The 24,341-nt window shown below is 49.4% G+C and overlaps 1 protein-coding gene across 1 annotated transcript; it reads right to left on the minus strand.

Annotated features, from left to right (window-relative positions):
- Positions 1-85: 85 nt before the first annotated feature.
- LOC115350130 lies at positions 86-24,299 on the minus strand. The gene is made up of 5 exons (XM_030035418.2): positions 24,191-24,299; positions 14,192-14,330; positions 5,796-5,974; positions 1,457-1,752; positions 86-1,117 (listed from the first exon to the last, which is right to left on the minus strand). Exons 2-5 carry the CDS (start codon positions 14,280-14,282, stop codon positions 1,036-1,038), a joined length of 648 nt encoding a protein of 215 aa, XP_029891278.2. The 5' UTR covers positions 14,283-14,330; positions 24,191-24,299; the 3' UTR covers positions 86-1,035.
- Between the last annotated feature and the right edge of the window lie 42 nt (positions 24,300-24,341).

Here is a 24,341-nt window from a genome sequence, read left to right on the forward strand (position 1 = left end):
CCATGTGCACTCGCACACGTCAAACCCGCGGCGCACCGACCCCACCTTGCCAGAGCGGAGCCTCCCACCTGCCGCCGCCGCGGGAGGGGGGGGGGGGGGGCGGGACGGGAGCGGGAGATCGCGCCCGCCTCCGCCCCGCCGCCTCCACCGCTCCGCCCCCCCCCCGCCCAGACCGGCGCTCCGCAGGTCCGGGCGGGGGGGGGGGGGGGGCGGAGCGGCGGAGGCCGCGCGGCGCCGTCTTCCCGTCAGGTCCCGCCTCCCCCCGCCCCACTTGGTCCCGTCCGTTGTCGCACTTTGCCAAAAATGGTCATTTGCGTGGCACGACGCGAGCGCGGGTTTCCTTGCCGCGGATGACGCGCTGCGAGAGGGATTCCCTGGCTCCGCCGTCGGAATTTAAAGGGGCAGGCACACCGTTGAGAGGGCGCGGGAGGGTGGCTTTTGGGGTACAGGACGTAAATGTCGTCCTCCGGCTTTCCCGGTGGTTCGGCGGGGATTTGATACAAGGGGTGTATCCAGCCCTCCTCCCTGCGGGAGGGTGGATGGCACCAGCAGTGCGCCAGTGCTCGGTCCGTTTCTTCACAGCATCAATAAACCAAGTGTTATACTCGGCTAGTTTTTATAGCAGTGTTAATCTATTTTTATTTTTATTAATTTTATCTATTTATTTATTTTTATTTTATTTATTTTTATCGTTATTTTATTTTTTATTTTTATTTTCTTTTTAACTTTTTACTCATTTTTCTTTTATTTTTAAAATTTTTGTTATTGTTTATTTCATTTTCATTTTCATTTTTATATTTATTCTTATTTTTATTTTCTTTTTTTCCCTTATTTTAATTTTTTAATTTTATCTTTATACTTATTTTTTCCGTGGGCTCCTCCACCCTCCTGGGAGCTGGCTGGAGAGCCACTCCAGTCCTCCAAGCCAGAGTATGTCACGGGAAGGGCAGGTAACAGCCCTAGGCTTCCCTGCAGTAGAAACTCATGGGGCCAGGACTGTCACAGCCCACCTCAAGCGGCTGTGGCATTGCTGGGTCACTGACTGGCACAGGCTGGAAGGCGGCAGAAGCAGATAGAGCAGAGCCCTCCGCATGGAGAATGTGCGCTCTTGGGTGACCTGCAGCAAATACAGCAATGATGCTAGTTTACAGATTGTTAAAACATTGCTCTTAGACCCAAAATGTTTCATTTTCACCCTCCCTGGAGGATTCACCCAGCCCTGAGTGTGTCCTCTTTGCTGGTAGGGAAGGAGAAGTCATCTAAGTTCAAGCTATAAAATCCAATTTAAGCTGTCTCATGGGCAAAGTATTTTCCCACAGGAGCTCATCTGAGAGTAATGGGCTTTCCTCCACTCGCACTGGCCTCCTTGGGAAGGGGGAGGCAGCACCCATCTCAATCCCAGAGCCTTCGAGGAACTCCGAAAAGCAGCAGCCCATTGGTGATAAGCCTTCAGTACCTGATTTTTTTAGTGCCGTGACAGGCATTTGGGACTAAAACTCCTGCGGATGCTGTTCGGTTTTCAGCACCTTCATTTTCCAGGCAATTGAAATTCTCCATCCGAATTAGCCGCAGCATCTGACTTTGGGGGAGGTGGGGACAGGGCTGTAAAAATAAACCCGTGCTTCCATCTTGCATTGCATTAGGAGCGAGGGGCTGGGGAGGAGGGGGGAGGCACTTTAGCAGGCGAGGTTGTGACGTGGTTTTCCCCTTGGGTTGCACATCAGGCAGGTCATCTGCACGTGCTTCTTTCTGCTGGAAAGAGAATTAGTTCAAGATGTGAGAGGAATCAAGCTGCAGTTGTTAAGAGATGAAGAGAGACAGGGAAAAACACGCATTGTAATAAAGAAGCTTAACAAAAGGGGTTGGGTTTTGGCTGGTCACCTTCCCTGGCTCTGCCTCCAGCTCTGCTCAGGTGGAGGCTGCTGCTGGCCCCGGGGTGAACCACTGTTGTCATCTGGGGTCACCAGCCCTGGCTTTGGCCATGTTTTAAATCAGGCCAGTGGGCTTGTAGAAACCACGCTACTGTGCAGCAAGGAATGCAAAAGTATCTGGTCCAGGGAGGGAGAGACAGCCAGAAACAGGGGGATGGAGGATGTGGTGCTGGAGCATTAGTGTTGAGGCATTTTGTGAGAGGAGAACTGTTTCTATAATTTTTCTTCAGCAGATCATTAAACCTAAACTACCTGCTCTCCTCATGTTTCTGCTAAAGTACAAACATTTTGAGTGTTATTTTCAAACATTATTCCAAAGTGATTTTGGCACATCTACCCCGACCTGATGAATTTGCATGAGACCTAGTCTGGAAACAGCTTGTTTGAAATGACATTCAAGTGCTGTTTTAATATTTGGCTGCAGTTAATGTGGATGCAATTAGTTGACACTTGTAAATCCTCAAGTTAAAAGCCCTGTAAGAAGTGTAGGAAGCTGAAAGCGCACCTGAGGCCAAACCCTCAGCTCCTGTCAGGTAATGAACCTCCCTTCCACGGCTGGAACAGCACCACCATGCCCTCCGTGAGAGCCTGACCCACAGCCCCCAGATGCAACGCTGGAGATATATACCCTGTGTATTTACATTGACTTTGCTAAAGGTTCTTCTGGCCTGAGAGTGCAAGCCCCCACTGGCTAAGATGGGCTCACACATACAGAAGTGATCAGTATGTCCCACGGGAAAAAATAATCAGCCCCACGGAGCCCCCTTATTCCCCTGTCAGGCCTTTGTAACACTTTTTTTGGGGGGGGAAATCAAAGTAACTCAGACTAGCCTGGCTCACGGTGCCCCAGACACATGCATTTTTAATCCACATCCAGACCAAGCTTCATTGTGCAATAGGCTACCTGCTTCCAAAAAAACAAGAGATAACATGTATGTCTGCCTAGTCTATTCTTGCCTGAACCATAGACAAATTAAGACCAGCCCAGGTTCCAGGGCAGGAGAGGATCATTGTAAGGCAAATGAGACCTTGGCTCCTTGTGCTTCTCGATTTTGGCAGCAATTAGGAGACTGAAACCCAGACCTGGGAATGCTTTTCACCATGTTTTTACAGGAGCAGAGGATAAGGACACTCAGCAGCAGCGTAGACTTGGCCCTTGGGAAGCACTTAGCAGAGCCTGCAGTTAGGACCTCCTTCTCCAGCCTCCCTGGCAGTGCCAGGCTGCACCACCACACCATGCCACCTGCCTAGGGGCAAAAATCATTGATTTTTGATCAAAAAACAATTGCATCCACGATCCTCTTTCTCCTCGCTCTTCTTTTTTACAACCCTTTAGACATCTCCTGTGAAGAAGCCTGCAGTAATCACTTTGCACGTGCACCAGTGATGGAAAGCCGAGACATGCTGTAGCTGTCCCTGCTGCGGGACTGAGCAGCCCCTGGGCTGGGGGAAGGCTCCGGGGCTGGTGGGACTGCAGCTGCTCTGCACCGGCAGGGTGGGGGCAGCTGTGGGAAAGCTCAGGAAAGAGCATGCACCTCTTCTCACGCAATTCCTCCTCTGCTGTTTTAAAACTCTCTCCCACCTACACCCAAATTGGTGCTATCTTGGTCACTGTTCATCATAAAGGACTTTTATTACAGAAGCAACTCTGTTGCTTCCCGAGACCTTTTCCTCAAGCTCTCTGAAGAAGCAGTGTACTCATTTCCAGGGCTCTCCAGCCCTTCCTGACAACTCTACTTTCATCTGTGCACAAAGTCTGCTTTCATATTGTCTAAGTGCTAAGAGCAAGTGTTTTGATGTTAACTTCTGGGAACGAGCTCTTAAGCTACCACCTCACACTTAATTACAGTCATTTATTAAGTACTCCAGCGTATCCAAGGGAGAACGGAGGTTTTCTCCTACAAAGGGCTTCTGGACGTGGTTCGGCAAACACCTTTCGCCAGGCAGAGTTCTTTTCCTACTCACATACTGTCGGACCATGGAGCCCTCTCTCCTGCCGATAATCCCATTGTTTTCAGAAGGACACATGGCAGCCATAGGGCCTCCCTCCAGCAGTGCAGCGTATCTTTAGGGCAGGGAGTCACTCCCCTCAATTGATCTCAGGTGGCTGCAGTGAGACTGTCCCTGTGTTCAAACACACAGCTGGCTCGGCCCTGAGCGTAGGGTCCAGTTCAGGGTACTGACACTAATCCTGCCACTCCTACTGCTGCCACTGGGTGATGAGGCAACATCATTTAACTCTTTCTAAATCCTGGTGCCAGTAAAAGCCCAGGTTAAAGTCAGGTGCTGTGATGCTCTTCCCTCTTTTGAACCAGGATTGGGTGATGCTGAGGGCTTGGGATGCAGGTGGGGCAGCACAGGGCAGTCCCGCAGCAACATGGGCACTGAATGCCTCTGGCACTGCTCAGTCAGGCTCATGGCACAGCTGTGGTGTGGTGCCATAGCCAGCGGTCCTGCTGGTTCTGGGCAGGGTCAGCTCTGCAGAGATCCCAGACACCAACAAAGCCAAATGCTACTTCAAAGCAGAAACAGCTTCAGCCCTCTTAAAATGCTCCAGAGCAAAGATCCTCCCAACCCACTGAGCAGCAGGTGCAAGAAGAGGACTGGGCTTATTAAGAGTGACCATGACACAGAGTTTATGGCATTTTGCTGGTGTAGGGAAGCAGAAAACAGCTTCAGGAGATACCAGCCTAGGGACGAGCAAGCTCTCTCCTAGCCCCAGAGTACATGGGATGTGAGACATGGGAAGAGAGATCCCATGAGTCAAGCTCTAGACACCTCTTGGCATGAGATGAACGGTCTTATCTTGATACCTGTGTTTGTTTGCCCAGTTCCAAACCTGTCTCAGCAACATGAGAGCCTGCCTTGCCCCACTCCCACCTCTTGCAGAGGCACCACCTCTGGTCCCAGCAGCCAAAGGGCCCACCAAGGCTCATCCTTGCCGCAGCCCAGGGGCTTCCCTGTGAGATCCTGGGCAGCGCTGCCAGGGTGGTCCCAGCAGACACTGCAGCAGGAGGCGTTTTAGCGGATGGGAGCCCTGCCCTGTGGAGCTTGGACTCAGCTCTTTCCCCATTGCCCAGTCCAGTAAGGGTCTTGAATATTTTCTTGCTGTATTTTCTGAGTGGGGCCTCAAGAAACACATTTTCTTGTGTCAGAGCAGTGGAAAGGACTGAAAACCTACCTCAGGAGCAGTAAACCCCACCCCTGCCAGCACCCCCATTGCTCAGCTGAACAGATGTTGGGGACAGCATCTTTCCTGAAGTTCCCATGCTCAGGTGCAATCAGGATCAGGCCCACAGCCACGCTGCTGACGGGCACCGAGCTCTGTGCCATTTCAGGCTGGTCTGGCAGGAGGGGGACTGGCCTGTATCCTTGTACTGCAGAGTTTCGGATGTTATTCTCTGAAGCCGGCCAAGTGGATCACCGAGCTGAGCTTATCAGACAGTTCATTGTTCCTGCCTGAGTGATTCAGCCCCTCCAAAGTACTCCCTGGCAGCACAGCATCGAGGAGGAGGAAGAGGGAGGGGTGCAGCACACACAGATAGTCCTCCTGAAAGTGGAAGGCAGATAAACACACCCGAGTTAATGGCTGATCTCAGATCTAGTTGAGGCAGTTTGACCTTTCTGCTGGTAAGTCTCCGGTCAGCTGACATGAAAGAGTTTGACACAAGCACTCAGGGGAATGTGTGGCCAATAAATGAGACTTACTTTCTCCACCAAGTAATATTGATTAGTGCAGGGCCTGCACACACAGCTCGAGGCAGTGGTGGGATTTCAGCACAGCTCACTCCAAAGAGACGGCTGAGACGCAAAGGTTAAATAATTTGTTGACTGAACCTGTAAAGTGTGCTTTCTGTCTCCTACCTTAGCAACCTGTGCACTGCTGAAAGACTTGGAAGGAGGGAGAGGCTTTGCAGGCTGGGCAGCGGCACTGGGAGCTGACTGCTGTCCCTGCGTGGCCTGGCTCATCTCCATCCCAGTGGGTGTCCTTGCAATTGAGCGCCTCTTTCCATCTTCCTGGGCCACTTTGTCCTTTGGCACCCCTGGCAAAGAAACATCCATTAGGACCACTGATGCCTTCTGAGAATTTGTTCATTTAGGGCTGAAAATGGACCAAGGATCCATCCGAGCATCTGGGAGAGGCTTCTTCCTCTCTTGCCATCCAGGACAGGCTCTGCCCCAGCAATCCAGCCATAAAGAGTGGCACAGGATACTGGGCCAGCACATGAAACCAAACCCAGACCTGTGCAGCCTCACTCCGGGAAGCAGCGTGGTGGCATTCCCAGCAGGCTGAGGTTCCCGTCCCCTGTGGACCTGCAGACAGGGGTCTCACTGAGCCTGACAATTCCCTGCTGGCTGCTATGTAGCATGGAGTGGCTGGGACTCAGCTTCTTGCTGCCCTAGAAATCTTGTTGGTGGCACCACAAAGCTGAAGCATTCCTCACGCTGCAAAGAGTGGCTGCCTGGAGTCTATAACCAAGGCCATTCGCTTCACGACAGCACGTTTTGAAAATCTTGCTCCTAGCCTTTTGTGCTTATGGAAAGCCTGATCCACGCATAAGGCAGTACCATGCTCTTTGCCCAAGCCAATGGAAAGCCCACAAGAGTCACAGCAGGAAAATGTGAACTACCGCAATTTGTTTTAGTTTTGTATTTATCCTGATGACACTTAAGTACCAGCTATACTAGCCAAATTCTCTGGGACATGAGGTGGAGACTGCTATTATGTAGTATTTCTTAAATGCCCCGGTCTAAACACCTTCCATAATAAACTCCTGGCTTGCTCAGGAATACAGAATAGGGTTTTTGAAAGCAACAGGATGACCTAGAAGCTCGGGTTACACACAGTCTATATGCAAAGGCACTTTAAGTTCTTTTAAAGCAATGCATGGTATTATGCCAACACGAACACTGAGCCCAGGAAAACATACCAGGCTTTTATAAAGCTGGGCAAGCTTTTGGAAGGTTACAAGGATGCTCTCACCCAGGATGTTACTGAATCTTTCCACCATGGCCTGCACTTTTCTTTCCTCCGCCTTCTTCCTCTTGCTGCTGTGTACAGTAAGACGAGGAAAAAGCAGAGCTTTCCTGCCTGGGGTCTCAGGGAAGGACCAGGGGGCAGTTGCTCTGGCCAAGTGTTTGCCCACCTACCCTCCCTCTGGCTAGGATGTGATCCTAGGGTTTGATCACTGGGGTCGTGACTCAAATGCACTCAAATGCAGGAGCTCCCCGGGAGCTGGGATCAGCGAGGGCAGCCCCTGGCTGCAGGCAACTGTTCAGATGGGGATGTGGTGCGTAGGAAGAGGACTCCCGAAGTGGGAGGGCAAAGCCTGGGTAAACACACCGGGGCACCCTCGGGAGCTGGCAAAGGGGTGTGGGACAGCAGCGGGAGCACTCGGCAGGCTGAGTTTTGGCCGCATCCATGCCCACGTGGTCGCAGGCAAACACATCCCACCCCTCGGTAAGCCTACTTCCACAGCAGGTTTAATGACATTAAAATACCAGCAGGTCCAGAATAAGACATGCTGTTTGCAGATGTCAGACAGTTTAGAGAGAAATAATACGCATTAACCTGCACTGGGCTGCAAGTGGGGACAGGCCCTGGGCTGCCGGCAGACACCTGCTGCCTTGCCCCCAGCCAGGGCGTGCCACAGGAGGGCCGATCCAATGCGGCCAGCTGCAATCTTGCAGCCCCTCTGCCAGCGAGAGCCAACCCTGCAGCCATTCAGGCACAGGTGGAAGTTTTGGGACCCTCAAACTCCTGGGCTGGCTGGGTGCAGGCTGGTCCCTGTGGGTGCATCCAGTCCTTGGGGCTGCAAAGCACCAAAGCGGAGGAGTCCTGCTCTCTGCTGTCCTGCTGTCCTCTGTCAGATCATGCTGTGCTGGCAGTTTGCAAAGCTGCCTATTATCAGCACGTTAATAACCTTTCACAATGTTTAATTAGTTGGAAAGGTAATCAGTCCTGTGGTAGTTCTTTAAAAAGCATGCCCAGTTCACTTGCTCTTGGCAGAGACTTCTGCTTTTTTCTCTTTCATTCTCACAATAAATATGTTACAACTGATCCTGCTTCCAAAGGCAATACCTATTTGTAAAACAAAGAGGAAGATTGCTCCCTGGCTTTCTGCATATCAGCTCTGCAGCTGGGTACTGTGCCACAGGTCTCTCCCACTGATACCATTGTGCATGGATTCAGGGAGACTATCTGTATTTCGTTTTTTTTTAATGGCTTCTCATTTAAGGTGACTGGTTTGACACACACAGCCAGGTACTCAGAGGTAGACTCTTTTCACTGGCAGAGCTGGCCCTACTACTGGCTGCACATAAATAAACAGCCAAGAAGCCACATGTAAGTAGCCTGGTCCCCTCTGCTCGTTCATTGCTGCCCTTCGGCCGTCGACACCAGTGCTGGTGCGGGCTGCGACAAGCTGTGATGCCTGAGGCTGGGGCTGGGAGGAGGGAACAGGAGGATCTGACAGCTGCAGGAAGAGGACAGGCAGACCATCCAGGTGGGTGAGAGTGCCACCAGCATCTCTTGAAGGACAGCTAACCACGACATTGTGAGGGTCAGGGGCTCAAGACCACCACCAGCTACATCTCTGCTGCATTTGGGTCCCCAAAGAAGTGGCAGGTTGCTCTCTTTCCATGCAAGGATGCCGCTACTCATGACATGAGGCAACTTGTGCACATTGCCTTTGGGCTTGTGACCCCATGCTGGCAACTGCAGCAACCATGGAGGTTTAGCCCTATCTTGGAGGCTACCAGCTGATGGCTGCATGTCCCTGAGGCAGCTTGGGACCACTGTGTAGGCACCGTTGGGGTCCCATGGCTGCCCCTTGCCACCCTGGTGCAGCCCTGGGACCCCAGAGCCAGCCCAAGAGCGGATCTGCCTCGGTGCAAACACCCCCTGGCACTTCTACGGAGGACACATGCATGCACGCACATGCATGCATGGATGCACACATGCCTGCACACATGCATACCTGTGAGCCCATGGGGACCTGGCATGTGAGAACCTGCTCTGTCCATGCCAGGGGCCATCCCTGGGGAGGGCACACAGCCCATCAGGCTCAGGCTCCCACTAGCCATGGCCACAGCCTGCAGTAGCAGAAAGTATTAGACTAGATTGACTAGATTTGTCCTTTTCCACTGATGGACACTGTCCTATGAGCCAACATGTTCCGCTTCAGCCAGGGGGTACTTGCTTTTGGGGAAGCATAAAATGGTATCACAGCAAAACAGTATTCATGATGGCAGCAAAAGCCGCTGGCATTTTCTTCCTTTCTCCTTAGGTACAAGCTTGTCAAACGACCAAACAAAAAGCCCCCAGCAGCTTTCAAAGGGCCAGGCTCTCAGCCTGCAGGTTCCTCTACGTGGAGGCATAGTCAGAAGCCTGGTCCCAGTCCTGCAGCCCATCCAAGCTGGTGTTTTTCTCATTTTCTTGGAAGTCTTGACAGGTTTGTTTTCTTCTTCTTCTTTTTTTTTTTTTTTTTTTTTTACTTTAATAAAAAGAAGCTTTTAACAGCCCTGGGGCAGAAGGCTCTCACTTGCTAAATCACAAGGTTTGCCACATTGAAATGTAGGGACATGCCCACAAACGGGAACTGGCTGTCTTAGCTTTTGTTCTTGACTGTTTGCCAGAACCCTTAAAACAGGAGGAGGTTCAGCCACCTAAACATCCCTGCACTCAGGGGAGCCTGTAAATGTGGGCATTAACATATCAGACGCCATTGATGCCTTTGCCACCAGCACAGGCAACCCCACTGCCAGGCGGCTCGGTGGCCTTGGGACAAGAAGGAGCAGAAACACCCAGCAGTGCCAATGGCGTGTCCCTCCTGGCACAGGTGCCGGGTTGTGCTGACCCAGGATCCCGTGTCCTTGCAGCGCTTGGTGATTGTGGGTGGGAGAGAGGTGCAAATGTCAGGAAACACCATTCGGTGCTGTGATGTTAAAAATACAGTGTTCCTAGATTTTAGAGCCAGGTAAGTGATGATCCCCATGCTGCCCCTCCAGAGACATACTGACAAGAATTGGATTTCTATCAACGAGATGAATGGTCACATTTTTCCCCTCCCAGCTTGTTTGAAGAACAGTGATAGGAAGAACAGTAAGGGACCAAAACTTGTAGATCAGAAGAGATGACAAGCAAAATGCTGCTTTTAAAGAGCCAAAAAGTGCAGCCAGTGGTGGTAGGTTCTTCCTCAGCACAGACCTAACCCATAGCTCTCCACGACATTCCAGGGCTGTATATCCTTATTTAACTTGGACAGCACACCTCAGTTCTCAGCTACAGATATACTTAGACTTCTATTTCAGTCATAGTCTTGGAGAGAGACCAGGTGTTCACCTCAGACCTTGCCTATAGTCATTCCTTGGCCACCTCACTGTTCTGCTAATGTTTATTTAAATGGATGAGGGGTGGAGCATGACGTAGCAAGAGGCTGAGAAGCTCTCCTAACATCCGTCCCTCAGCTGGGCTCGTCAGCCACCTCGCTGTGACGTTTTAACCTGGGAGGTCTGGGGTGGCACTGCTTCTGCCTCCAGGCTCCACCCCAAGGTGCTCAAGTCCATTCTGCTTCAGTTTCCTTCCCATGTGTCCCAATGGGGCCACCTCAGAGGGATTCAGGATTTTGACAAGCTGCACAGTTCATCTCAAACTCTACTGGGTACAAACTCTACAGCAAGAGTCCCCCTGTCTTCACCTACAGCTCTCAGTATCAGCTTTCCCTTGGGCTCTCCTCCATGAGTCCCTGCATACCTTTGAATTACTGAGGAGCTCAGGAGCTCCAAATTATCCTTTCCCTGGGCTTTCCATCCCCCTTTAGGTCTCTCTTGGAAAAGTAGATGGGATGAAGCTCAGCTCCTGCAGCACCTAGACCTTTCCTCTGCTTTCCTTGACCATCTCCTCCGGAATTTCCACCATCATGTGGCTGCCTACCGGTCAGGGGAGCCTCTGCCGGAGTGGGGATGCCCACCCTTGGAGGGAGTCCCCACTCCAGCAGAGGCTCCCCTGACCGGAAGGCAGCACCCACGGTCCCAGCACTGCCTCAACCCCATCACTTGGGTGAAGGCTAATGAAGACATGCAGGTGGGCGCCCACCCCTGAATCACCTTCTCAAGTTTGCAGGTCCCACGAGGCAGGGGAGCCAAACCCTCTTCCCTTGCAACGTCATGGCATTAGGTTATAAAGTTCAGCTTGTCAGTAAGTAAGCCAGTCCCACCCACGACTTCTTTCCACATAATTATGGTTCACGGATATACCAGGGGAAAAGGAGAGCCCCTGCCGGAGATGGTGACGTCTTTTTCCTTTCAGGTTCAATGGCTGCTTTATTGCGGTTGGGTTTTCTTCCTCCCTGCCACCCGGTCCTTCTCAGACTGGAACCGTTCCCCTCTGAAAAACGTGGTGACTTTTGCTAAAAAGCAGTTCTGCCACTTCTGTAGCGAGGCAGTGCTCACGAACGGCACAGTGGTAGTTACGGGATGTGTGGTTTACCTCAAGACGTCACATCTCCTCTCTCCAGAGACATCAGAAGGTTTATTGCTCAAATTCGGCTTCGATTGTATAAAGGAAAAAGGCCCGGTGACTTTCACTACTACTTTTAATGTTTTAAGAAACCTTCAAGCTCCCTTCCCCAGGCTGCTTCAAAGGCCAGTTAGCTGGGGCACAAGATTCTGCCTTTTGGTAAATATACGCATACGAAGTGTGGTCTAAAATCACATGAGTCAAATTGCAGTATTTCCTACCTGGGGAAAGGAGCAATTGATTTTGTTTGGGGATTTTTCCCAGGTGAAGAGTGGCCAGAAAGCAGGGCTTCAAGTACCAGATTTGCACTTTCTGTCATTAAATACTTTTGGAGAGCAGAAGGGGTGAAATATCTGGCGTGCCTCTTTCAGTGCCGGAGCTGTGATGCTCAGCTGGAAGATGGTCTCTGAGGAGCCATTGCCAGGGACGGCTGTGGTCCGTGCGGGGAAGGAGGGCACCAGGGCTGGGCTCACCCAGCAGAGCACTGTGCTCTGCCGAGGCAAACACCAGCCCAGCAAAAGCCCGGCATCGTCTCTGCAACAGGAAAGCTGTGAGATGAGAGGCAGGCAGGCTCGGTTGTGCCGGACGCAGTCAGCGTGGTGCTGCATTAGTACACACTAAGAGAGAGAGCTGAGAAAGGAAACCGGCAAACCAGATCTCCCCATCCCAGCAAAAAAAACCCCCAACCATGCAGAAGGTAAACAATTACCATCACCAGTGGAAACGCAGCTATTCTCATCTCCTTCACATAGGCAGTGGGGAATGGTGCAGGGCTGTGCAGCCAGGTGCTTTGGTGAAGGGTGCCGGCACTGATGTGGAGATGCACTGTGACTCAGGGGAGCCCAGCCGCCACCATCCACCCCAGATTTGGTCCTCTGCCTGGTTTTGCTGGTGAGGACACCCCTGCTTTTCTCACAAGCCACCCCCAGGTTCTAACAGCTTTCCCCCTCTGCAGACCCACGTCAAGCTGAACTAGTATGAGCATGATGCTGTGAATCCTTGGGGCGTGAAGTTTTGCCCATACAGCAGCCGATGTGCTTCTTGTGAGCTGTTTCAGCCTTGTGTGAGCCACAGTGAGCGGGGTCTGCAGGCACCACTCCTGAGAGCTGCCCACCCGAACCTGTGATGATATGTGGAAGGGCAAAGGGTGCAAAGGCAAACTGTGCCATGGCCTTTTGCTTGCCTCAGTTTTGAGAGTACAACTGTGGTGTCTGACCAAAACCATGACTGAGATCCCCTTTGTTAAAATCATCATTTCTGATTTCCCGTGTGATGCCTGAGGATGGGGTCCCCAAGGGAGGTGGTGACTTCCCTTATATTTATATAAAGACACTGCACTACACCTAATGAATGCAGGGTTTACGCATGGGTGCCTTCCTCCTGTGTGCAGTACCGCGCTGTGACCTGCCCAGGAAATGCAGCTGGTTTCCTGCCAGTGAGATGGGCAGTTCCTGGTTCACTGAAGAGCTTGTTCACCTGCCTCTCACTCCAGCGCCAGCCCCTCAGGCTCCTCCAGAAAGGTTCTCATCCGCAGATGAAAAGCACTTGCCGAGGGGATGAGCGGCACTCACAACCCTCATGCGTGGAGGGAAAGCAACCCACCCCAGCTTCAGCAGCCGGAGCTCGACGTCTGCCTCCCCGCCAGCCAGGATGTGGGATGCATGCCAGGGAGAGGGAAATGGTTATAACGCAACCAGGTGGAAGATGTGTGTGCGTGTCTGCATTGCAAGAACATTATCTCCCAATGCCAAGGTGTGAATAGGGAAGGAGTTCCCTTCAACAAATCTGCATTGAGGAGAGGCCAGGGATGGGCACTCTGTCTCTGCTGGGGCTGGCAGGCTCCTGGCATGAGCTAATTAACCCTTCAATTGCTGAGGAAGCTCAGAGGACCTTAATTTGACAGTCACCATAAAAATATTTTGTCTGTCAACAGAGTCTTTCATCCAAGGATCTCAAAGCACTTTACAAGTATTAATTAAGCTCACTAAGGTAAGTATGAATAATTATTGTCATTGAACAGCAGGAAGAACTGAGGCCAAACTTGCCTGAGAGCATCTGTCAGGCCCTGGGGACCAGTGTGGAAGAGGAGCAATTCCCAACTGCAGTTGCGAGACTGCAAACCCTCCTGCAGAGAACAGCCTCAGCCTGCAAACCAGCTGACTCTGCTGTGCCCTGCTCAACAGTGTCCTCCCCTAGAAGATCACATGTTCAAAGGACAGGAAAAAAGTTATTTTCATTTTGGAATAGAATGCAATCGATGTCACTGTAAAAAAATTTAGGCAAAAATGACATGAAAATATAAACTCCCTGTATCAGTGTGAAAGCTTTCTGAATAACAGAAAAGGAATGCTGTTTCCTTTATCCCATGTCTTGTGTTAGTCCCTCCTACTGTTTTATGTGAGATTAGTAGTTTCTGAAAGTAATGGATAGTAAATCAGGTGTTGAGGAATTAGGGACAGAATTTAAGGACTATTTTAAACCCAAAATGATCAAACCATCACTTACACAAACTTGCTTATTATTTCCCCTTACTATTAGATTCGCAGGTCTTGGAGAACTTTCATTTTCCTATGTGTCCAACCATTCTGTATCAAGGAGTCTCAGATCAGGGTTGCTTAGGTTGCAAGTCCAGGTATATTTTAGGGTGATAAAGCTCACTGTTATCTTCTAGTCTGAACTCTTGCACAGCCTAACCCAGAGGAATTTAGCCATTTACCTTGTAGATAGCCCAACTACTTACATAACATTATTTGGTTAATTTTCATGGATGTATCTGTAACTGCTGAAGGTCTCTCAAGTTTCCCCACCTTCCAAACACTGCGCCACATCATTGCACGGAGAGGCTCCAATATTGGGCTTCTTGTTTGCAAATTCCTTACCTACAAGAATGTTGTGGGAATGAATATACAAATATTGTGAGATTTGAAGATATCAGAGCAATGGGGAGGGGAGTCATAAATATACCTCACGCAGATAACAGAGGCTATAAATTCTATTGCCTTGATCTGGCTTGGCGCTGGCGCTCTGCAGAACTACTTGCTGTGCTCATTCCTCGCTCCATGGCAAGCTTCACTGTCTATTACTGATATATAACTATAGCATTACGGTCATCTTCTGGATGGTTCCAGATAAAAGCAGCCTTTTCAGTTTGAATTAAGCACTTTCCAAAGCCATAGCAGCTAAACTGAAGAATATCCATATGAGGTGTGTTATGGGGCTAAACTGATGATTTGTCTTATGCCAGACAGCTATTTGGCCTCTGAGTTCAAACCATGCTTGACACCTGAGCCACCATAGATGGGGCTCAGTGGGATGAACGCTACCCAGAGTGAAGAAACTGAGTAGGTGACTCTTCATCATAGCGGATCCTCCAGCATCATGACTGGTCTGAAGGTGATGGGAATGTCTCCCCCAGTGGAGCAAAGGTGGGGATGGTGTCCCAGAAGGGGAGCCGAAGGGGGTGTGCTGCGCACGGGGAGGAAACACCGTTTGTATGGTGGTGGCACCATGCATCCCCTACTCCAGGCACGCGGTGGGAAGGATCAGTAGGCTCAGAGGAGTCCTTCCTCTTCCTCCCCACCCAGAGGGCCATCTGCCCTGTGGCTTCGCTAACCCAAGTGCCTCTGCCCCATGCCTCACCCTGCCCATCCAGCATGCAGATGGTGGTGGGCCCACAGGGACCTCCTCACCCATGCAACTCAAGTGCATCTTTCATTGATGCTGAATCCCCAAGCAGCTTCAGATAAAATGGACAGGCAGGGCGGTGGTACAGGATTTCAAATTACTGACCAGTTAATTAGGAAGGGGGAGCCTCTTCTCGAGGAGTGCTGGAAACCTCCTCACCCAAGCTATCACAAACTGAGCTCGATGAAGTGTTTCAGATCAGTGCTGCCTGTTTCCAATTACATCTGAGAGCATTTCTGCAGTGAAGAGCCAAAGTCTTGATTTATAGGCTTTTGGGCAAGGGAATGCAGTGTTTTTTATCATCTTTATCTCTAAATCTGCTCTTGTAACTTGTTGCTTACAACAAACTTGCAGAGTTTAACGCAAAGGTCTTTTGTTAGGGTTTCCTACCCTCAGATGCTAAAATCCTTCATTAAAGCTCAAGCTAATTGCTTCTGCATCAAATAGGCCCATCTTTTTCACTCCGCTCAGCGTGCCCTTGGGAGGGGAACACGTTTTTTGGGACGGCATCCCCTCAGAAAGTGGGCGAGCTGGAAACAAACCTCAGGCTGAGGCTATGCAGCCATGCTGCCATCCATCCCACTCAGACCTTGGCCATGGCCAGAGCCTGAGCACTCGCTCGCACCTCGCGGGCGCCGTGGATGGTGGGAGAGGCAGCCAGCCCGCTCCTGCGCCACTCACTCTGCACCAGACATTCCTCTGGCTAGATTTTCTGCTGCATTGGCTTCCCACATATTTATCCTGACATCACATGGGCTGGGGCCCTTCCCGTCTCTGCCCAGCGTATTTTTTGCTGTGCAAAAATACCACTTTTAGAAAACGATGTCTTCTGTGGAAGGAAAACGCTCAAATGCAGTGAAGAAGAGTTTTATGAGCTTTGCCTCAATACTTGTGCAACATCCTTACGGGATTTCATTATTTATGATTTTATCTAACTACAGTCTATGCCTAATAACTTGGAGGTGCTGTTGATTAATTTTTTCCAGCTCTTTGATGTACCGGCAATAACTTGTCCATGTTGCCCTGTGTCAGTAAAGTGGAAAGTGCCACGGCACAGTCAAGGTGTGGTATCATGAGGTGGCCAAAGCCAGAATAACTGCCCACGTCCACAGTAGGACCAAGGTTCCCCCTGGCAACGCTCTCCCTGTGTGCATTGGCTGATGGTGCTGTAATGAGTCAACTCATTAAAATAGGAAAAAACAAACCCAGCTGAAAAATATTGGGATTTTTTTGCTGGGTTAGTGAGTCAAACTTGCTCTCCATGTGACCAGGTATGTACCGGAGCCAGCGTGGAGGATGAAGGGAGCGATGAGGCAATGAGGAGTGGTGGGAGAGGAGGAAGAGGAGGGAGAAGGGCAAGCGGGGGCAGGCTGTTAAGATCATCTTTTGACACCACACCCTATGTATGGACACTGTCAGTCTAATTCCTACCGTACTGGTTCCATCCTCGATGTTGTAATCTGTTTCTGTGAATCTTTTCAATTAGGTAGTAATTTATTGGTTAGTGGGGTGGGTTTGGACAACCTCCAGAAACAGACACAAAATCCATTACCATGCTGAGCTCCATCCTATTGCCTGCAATGCAAAGGCATGGAATTTTTTCTCCAGGAAATGAATCTTTTTTAAAGTGATTATACGATTATATGACTAGACTATCGAGTGATGCAAACCTGCCTGTTTCCAAAAGCTTCAGTGTAGTTACACCACTTGCAAAAAGTTTTGCTTCAAAATTTTTAGCTGTCCGAGCACATTAGTTGCTGATTAACTGGAGGTCTTCCTGAAAAGAGTGCATTTATCAGCATAAATGGACGTCTTTGTTCCCTTACGTAGAGGTTTTCAGACTACCCAAGTTAAAGTGTTTGCCAGTTCAAAATTTAGTATTTCACGTCATCACTTCTCTTATAGTCATCACCTCTCTGGTATTAGTCCAATTCTGTGGATTTGTCAATCACCACCACAAAGACACCCGGAGCCAAAATAAACCTGGTACAACTTGATTTCTGTATTACAAATGTACCGGCACAAATGTCCACAAAATCTCCCATTTCAGCAAAGTGCTTGAAATCCCATTGACTTCAATTAGTAAGTTAAGCAAGTGCTTAAATGCTGTGTTTGAACTGGGGCCTGAAGACTATACCTTGGCCAACTGGATTTGTTGACTTTTTTTTTTTTTAATAGTTATGCAGCTTTTAGAGGAATTTCCATGTTTCAGTTCAGTCAAGACATCAAAAACTTGGGTGAGATCAAGGAGAACAGAAAGCAGATACTACATTGTTTGGCATCTTTCATCTACAAACTGTTTGTAGTCAGTTAAGCATTAAGGATTCAAGGAAAGTGAATGAAGCAATGAGATGGTCTTCTAGGACAGTTCCCTCTTCCTAAAGTTATGGGGTCAAATCTTGGGGGAAAAAAAAAAAAAAAAAAAAAATCTTACTCAGGCAAAACAACACAAGGAAGGGAATTACTGACGTATAAGATAAGCGAAAAATGTGGACCACTAGTAATAGGCTTTACTTCATAGTAGTTGATGGTGTCTGGCAATTTTATACTACACGCTACTCTGTTCTCCCTGTATGCAATTACGTAGGCATATCAGTGTAATACATGGTTATTACAAAATAACCACAACATGCTGGGAAGAACATTTTATGCTTCTTAGTTGGACAAGGCTCATCTGGTCTTAATCTGATTTTTTTTTCTTCTTAAGGAACATCTTCTATTTTAAGGTTTTCCCCATTTAGCCAATGGAATCTATGTTAATTTGACCTCTATTAAATCAATTTTTTCCCATTATTCTCTCTGCTGATGAAAGAGCTCTGGGGCAGTTTCCTGAGGCAGGCATACCTTTCCACTAGAGCAGGAAGGCAGAGCAGCAGCATGCAAATGTTCCCCCACCTTCCTCCTGTTGGGAAAGCGGCTTCCAGCCCGGCCGCTTGTGCTCAGCCCCAGACCCGTGCACTTCCCTCGCCCAAACCCGTCTCTCCTGGGCACGCTTGTGCTGCCCCACCAGGAGGTTTTTGGGTCCCTTTTCCCACTGGCTTTGGGCACCTTGCTTAGCACTGAGGTGAAATCCTTGGGAGCTCTGCCTGCATGGTGGCTTCGCTCAGCCACGCAGCTGCTGAATGAGAGGGTGTTGGTGGCTGCTTCTTCGTCTCTTTGTTTTCGACAAGACTGGCAGGGACTGCTGCCTTATGCAGGGCTCATTCCCGCAGGTGACCGGGGAGACGGGCACTGAGCCCACCCGGCATCAGCCTGAGCCTTCCAAGAGCAGGGCTGGTAGAGGAGCAGCCTGGCCCTGGGCTCCAGCACGAGCCACGGTGGGCAATGCCGGCATGGCTGACAGCGGGCCAGCAGGCTCCTGGGGAAACTCAGCTTATTCCCAACCAGTGGTCAGGAGACTTCCAGCTTTAGGCAATAGTCTAAAGGACTGAAATCTTGCACCCAGTGACTCAGGGCATGGCTATGCTGCATGATGGAGTGGGGTGAAGAGTGCGGAGCCTACATGGGGAGGAGCATGGCCTCTGGCCTCGTGCCGCTCCTATGACACCCCACTGGGTCATCCTGCTGCTCAGCTGCGGGACGGGACGCGCCAGCTCCAGCACAGGCCAGGTGGCTGCTGGGGCAGAGTGAGAGCAGCCAGGGAGCATCCGCACTGCCCTTCCTGGCACGTCCACTCCCAGGCAATGCAGGTAGGACGCGGCAGGAGAGACCCAGGCCGAGGATGGAGCTGTCTCCCAGCTGCACACCAAGATCGGGCATGGCCTCGCCATGCCCCAGCAAGGGTGGGAGCAGTGGCCCTGGCCGCAGCACAGCTGGCCCTGTCCCCTGTCCCACTGTGGAGCGGTCATGCTGCCCTGGACAAGTCACACCCCTGCTTTTTGCCTCATAGAATCATTTAGGTTGGAAAAGACCTTCAAGATCATCGAGTCCAACCATCATCCATGCCCACTAAACCATGTTCTGGAGTACCTCGTCTACGCGCTTTTTGAATACCTCCAGGGATGGTGACTCCACCACTTCCCTGGGAAGCCTGTTCCAATACCTGACAACCCTTTCAGGAAAGAGATTTCTCCTAATATTCAATCTAAACCTCCCCTGCCATGACTTGAGGCCATTTCCTCTCGTCCTATCTCCAGCCACCTGACAGAAGAGACCAGCACCCACCTCACTACAACCCCCCTTCAGGTAGTTGTAGAGAGCGATAAGGTCTCCCCTCAGCCTCCTCTTCTCCAGGCTAAACAACCCCAGCTCCCTCAGCCGCTCCTCATAAGACTTGTGCTCCAGGCCCCTCACCAACTTGGTTGCCCTTCTCTGGACACGCTCCAGCACCTCAATGTCTTTCCTGTAGTGAGGGGCCCAAAACTGAACACAGCACTCGAGGTGCGGCCTCACCAGTGCCGAGTACAGGGGAACAATCACCTCCCTGCTCCTGCTGGCCACACTATTTCTGATGCAGGCCAGGATGCCGTTGGCCTTCTTGGCCACCTGGGCACACTGCTGGCTCATAATCAGCCGGCTGTCAACCAGCACCCCCAGGTCTTTCTCTGCTGGGCAGCTTTCCAGCCACTCTTCCCCAAGCCTGTAGCTCTGCATGGGGTTGTTGTGACCGAAGTGCAGGACCTGGCACTTGGCCTTGTGGAACTTCATACAATTGGCCTCAGCCCATCAATCCAGCCTGTCCAGATCTCTCTGTAGAGCCTCCCTACCCTTGAGCAGATCGACCCTGCCTCCCAACTTGGTGTCATCTGCAAACTTGCTGAGGGTGCACTCAATCCCCTCATCCAAATCATTGATAAAGATATTAAACAGAACGGGGCCCAACACCGAGCCCTGGGGAACACTACTCGTGACCTGCCACCAACTGGATTTCACCCCATTCACCACAACCCTCTGGGCTCATCCATCCAGCCAGCCTTAGTCCCTTGGTTCTAAAATGGACACAAATACTTCACAAGGGTGTTGTGAAACCTAATTAATTAATACCTGTAACGCACTTTGATGTCCTCGCATGAAAAGTCCTATATAACTACAAAGCATTTTTAATGTTATAAAGCAAGAACTTCTTGCTGTCTTGCCTTGGCAAAGAGGCTGATTAGATGTTATCAGTTTTGCTGTTTACATGTACAGAAACTGCTGCAGTATGGTTTGGATCCTGTCTTGTTTTTAAAGAGTAACTTAGTAAAATGACAGAAGAGTTCATTCGGGTAACTTCAGGGAGTGGCCAGAAGTGACTTTATATTTACTGTCAATGAAATAAGCTTCAAGAAAAAAAACACCACAAAACCCAACCCAAACCAAAAAGCTGACATATCTGTGCATACTGGTGTGTCCCAGTCACACCTGCAGTAACTGTACTGAAAGGCCTTCTAGCCTGAGCTTGAGGAAAAAGCCATACTCCAGGAGCACTTAATCCTGCGTTTAAATGATTGTGCAGGGCTTACATTTCATAGAAGTCAACTGGCTCCTAAGTAAGAGCCTGTTTGGGCCAAATCTTGCTGGCTATTTTTGTCTATCTGCCATTAAGAGTGTCCCTTTTGCAGTTCTACTACTTAAGTTGTAAAGACCCAAGCTGGGGAATTGGGACTGAGGAGCCCTGATTCTGCCTTCATCACGAAACACTCAGTTCTGTCACACCAACAGACACGGTTGCAGAGCCCGTGCTTTAATTTACACTCATTTGATAACTTGTCTTAAAACAGGAGGAAGCCATGCTGTATAGCCCTTCCCTTAGAGGGCTCAATGATGTATGTGCACAGTGGAGGAATGAAAGTGCAGCTTTAAATGTTAAAATTCCCAACAGGCCTGTCCAGCGCTGCATCTAAAGATGTTACTAATAAGTTAATGACAAAATACAAATGCGTTGACTCCTGTAATTTAGAAAACTGGAGCCAAAGGAGTCTTAATAATCCTGCTTTTCTTTTCCAATTAACACTGTTTACTTTCTGCATTTCCTTGACCTTGAAAAGCGATCCTGCACAATTCCACATACTTGCCTCCACCTTTAGCCCTTACAGCATGAATGCAGCACCCAGACTGTGCATGGCTCAAGCGGCGTCACACTTGGTTTAAACTGGATTATAAAACTAGACTAAAACTCCATATAAACATTTATTCCACATTTACAAGACGTACTTTGCAGTCAGTCCTCCCAGACAGGGTAATTTCACTGCACTCAGCAGTGTCGTTCCAGACAGACAGCAGCACAGCGATGATGAGCCTCTGCTCCTTCCCTCTCTGGCTGCCAGCACCCATTTTCTCTCCCTTCCTTGAAATCTAAAACTGGCTGTAAGTTTGGACATTATCGTTTTGCTAACACAAATCAGTAAATACACACATGAAGCACACTGCAAAGGGCTTGGGCTCTTCATATGCTGTTGTTCCTGCAGCCTCCTCAAAGCTTGGGGATGCCCAGAGTTGCCTGTGAGCAATAAGCAATTGCTCACAAGCACTTTTTTGGTCTTTTTTTGTTTTATTTTTAATGACACCTTCTCCCTGTGTTCATCTGGATGGAGTTCGGAGGACAGTGGGATCCTGTGTATGGCAGTGTGGCTGGCAGTGCTGTGGCTGAGCTGGGCACTCGCAGCCCATCCTGCCTGATGGAGCAAGAGGGGAAGGAGCCAAAGTCCAACTCAGGTGTGAGCAGCTGGAGGCAGGAATACACACAATGAGAGGAAACTAGGTACATTGCCTTTGCAAAACCAAATAAACAACACATCTGAAAAAAAAAAAAAAAGGCCCCCAAAAATTAGCTTGGACAAAATCCTTTCCTTTCCCCAGCCCCCAGCAACAGTGGCTTGTAGAGGCTGAAGTGTTTTCACACTGAAAGCATGGCAGCATTTGGGAGCTTTCTCTACAGTCTACAAATAAACAAAACCCAGGGAGTGTTTTTCATTCAATAGTTAATCACAGTTGGCTGAGTGTTTATGTTTTTCTTCACTGTAAAGGCATTCTTGGTCCGCCTCCCAAACAGCTTGTTTTGTCTGCGAGATTTAATCTTGAGTGGCAGGACTAGGCGCAAAGACAAACCTCAAAACAATTCTTATTTTTCTATAGCAAGATGTCAGGATGTAAAAGCTAACTTCCCTGCAAATGGGCCCCTCAGGTTAGCATGCACAGGGCTTCTTGCTACAATTTCCAGTCTGCCCTGATATGGTGGCCCATGAAGCAGCTCATTTCACCCATTTTTAACTCTTTTCTGTTTTTGAACTGCTCTTTAAATAGTCTAAACAACTCCAAACAACTAGAATTCAATGCACGTTGGACCAGTTTCCAGCCCTAGCTCCTCCCTGAAGAAGCATCTTGTTTGTATACAAGGAGCATTGGCTCCAGATGCCCAGCCTACTTTCGAATCCAAACAGTTTTTCTTCAAGGCAATGTCAAGGTACCTTTGATAAAAATGAAGGGATGATGCAATATGTGTACAGTGCTTCAAGTATTCAAGCTACTCTGCTCAGAATTAGCATAGGCAGTTACTTAAGAGCACTGTGTTGTACAGACGTCAGCCACATTTTTTCAGCCATTCCTGCTAACACAAGAGAGTGACTGAAAAAGTACTGAATTCATGTCTTTGCACTTCTAAGATCTGAAAATAGTTAGAAACAGTGAACTTTTGAAATCTCACCACTTTTGCTCTTTGTTTTGTTTCCATGTGCTATTGCCTCTGAACAATCTTTAAAGGTAGGTAACATCAGATTGTGCTTGGTTGTGCTTAGATCTGTATCACAAGTTTTAAAAAAGTTAATAAAACCACGTCCAAGTTGCCTGAGAGGTATGTCAGCAGGTCACTGAGTCCAACCTTTCACTTGAAGCAGGACTATCACCAGTTGCTAGATCAGGACCGCCATGGTTTTGCCTGCTCATGTCTCATAAACCTCCAGGGAGATGCCCCAATCTCCAGGGGCACCTCTATCACTGCTGGACTCTGTCCTCTTGGTAGAAATGCTCTCTGCCCTCAGCTTGGTATCCTGGAAATTTATGCTTTTGGAGGAAGAATTTTTGATAAAAGTCTGCCCCGTAAACATAATCCAACAGAGCCTGAAGGAAGGAGTCATGAAACTCCCAAAAATTCATTTCAACAGCTTCTTGCAGCTCCCCTAATACTGTGTATGTAACACTAGACGTAGATATACACTTCTGATGTTTCTTCCCCCTATATGCTTTAAAATCAGTAGATGCTATACTTCGCAAAGATGGGGTCTATACAAATAATACGTTAAGTGATGCTGGTAACCTCCAGCACCTTCTGAGAATTTTCTCTAAGCTGACTTCAAGCACAGGACCTGCTTCTTGAGCCTGCTCCAAGGTATCTCTGGAGCAGAAAAGGTAAATAACACTTCACACAGTATAGCTAATGTGGGCACCCTTTTGTCAGAGTGTATCACAGTGCTGAATACATGGTTCAATTTTAAAAAGGACCAAATAATCCCATGGTCCTATTCTAAAACACCATAATAAAAATAATGCTAAATTCAACAAGATGGCCATTACAAGTGCAGAAGAAATACTCCTGTCATCCACAACAAGCACAACAAACCAAGTGATTAGATTATTTTTGGAATCTCTCTTATAAAGTACGCCAGCACTGGCTAATACCAGAGACAGGGAATCGGATTCAACCAAGCAATGTCCTGACAGACACCACCTCCTCTTCGAACCAGGCACCTCTAAGTGTCGTTTGCAGCCTTGCTTTGAAAAGCCTTTTTCCTCATGAGCAGGCATTTACCCAGCTTTGCATGAGCAATCCATGTCAGTGCTGAACACCCATCCACTGGAAGAGAGGAAGGCATGATCAAGTTGCGGGTTTTTTTCATGCAGCCTGCCCATAATTAGCCTCAAGCAGCAGCTGAGTCACTCGCAAGAGTCCTGGGTGCTATTAGCACCAGACACGCCATGGCCCAGTGTACAATTATACCAGCCACCACCGTGGGGAAACTGCTCCATTTAGCCATCTGACCCCATTAGACAGAAGCTGTTATTTCTTCTCAGCTACAAGCGCTGTGGGTGCTCTGAAGATGAGCCCAATTCTTACAGCACAAACTCATTCACCCAAACTCACCTCTTTCTTGCTGAAACCAGAAGATGCTGTCCTCTTTCCTGGTTCACCTGTGGGCTGCCTGAGAGCACCCCTATGGTCCAGAGGCAAACAGGGATGCTGAGACACAGCGCCTACTGGATACAAGGGACAGGGAGATGAGTGCATAAAGTCT

Source organism: Aquila chrysaetos, chromosome 13 (genome assembly GCF_900496995.4).
Source record: "Aquila chrysaetos chrysaetos chromosome 13, bAquChr1.4, whole genome shotgun sequence".
Classification (NCBI taxonomy): domain Eukaryota; kingdom Metazoa; phylum Chordata; class Aves; order Accipitriformes; family Accipitridae; genus Aquila; species Aquila chrysaetos.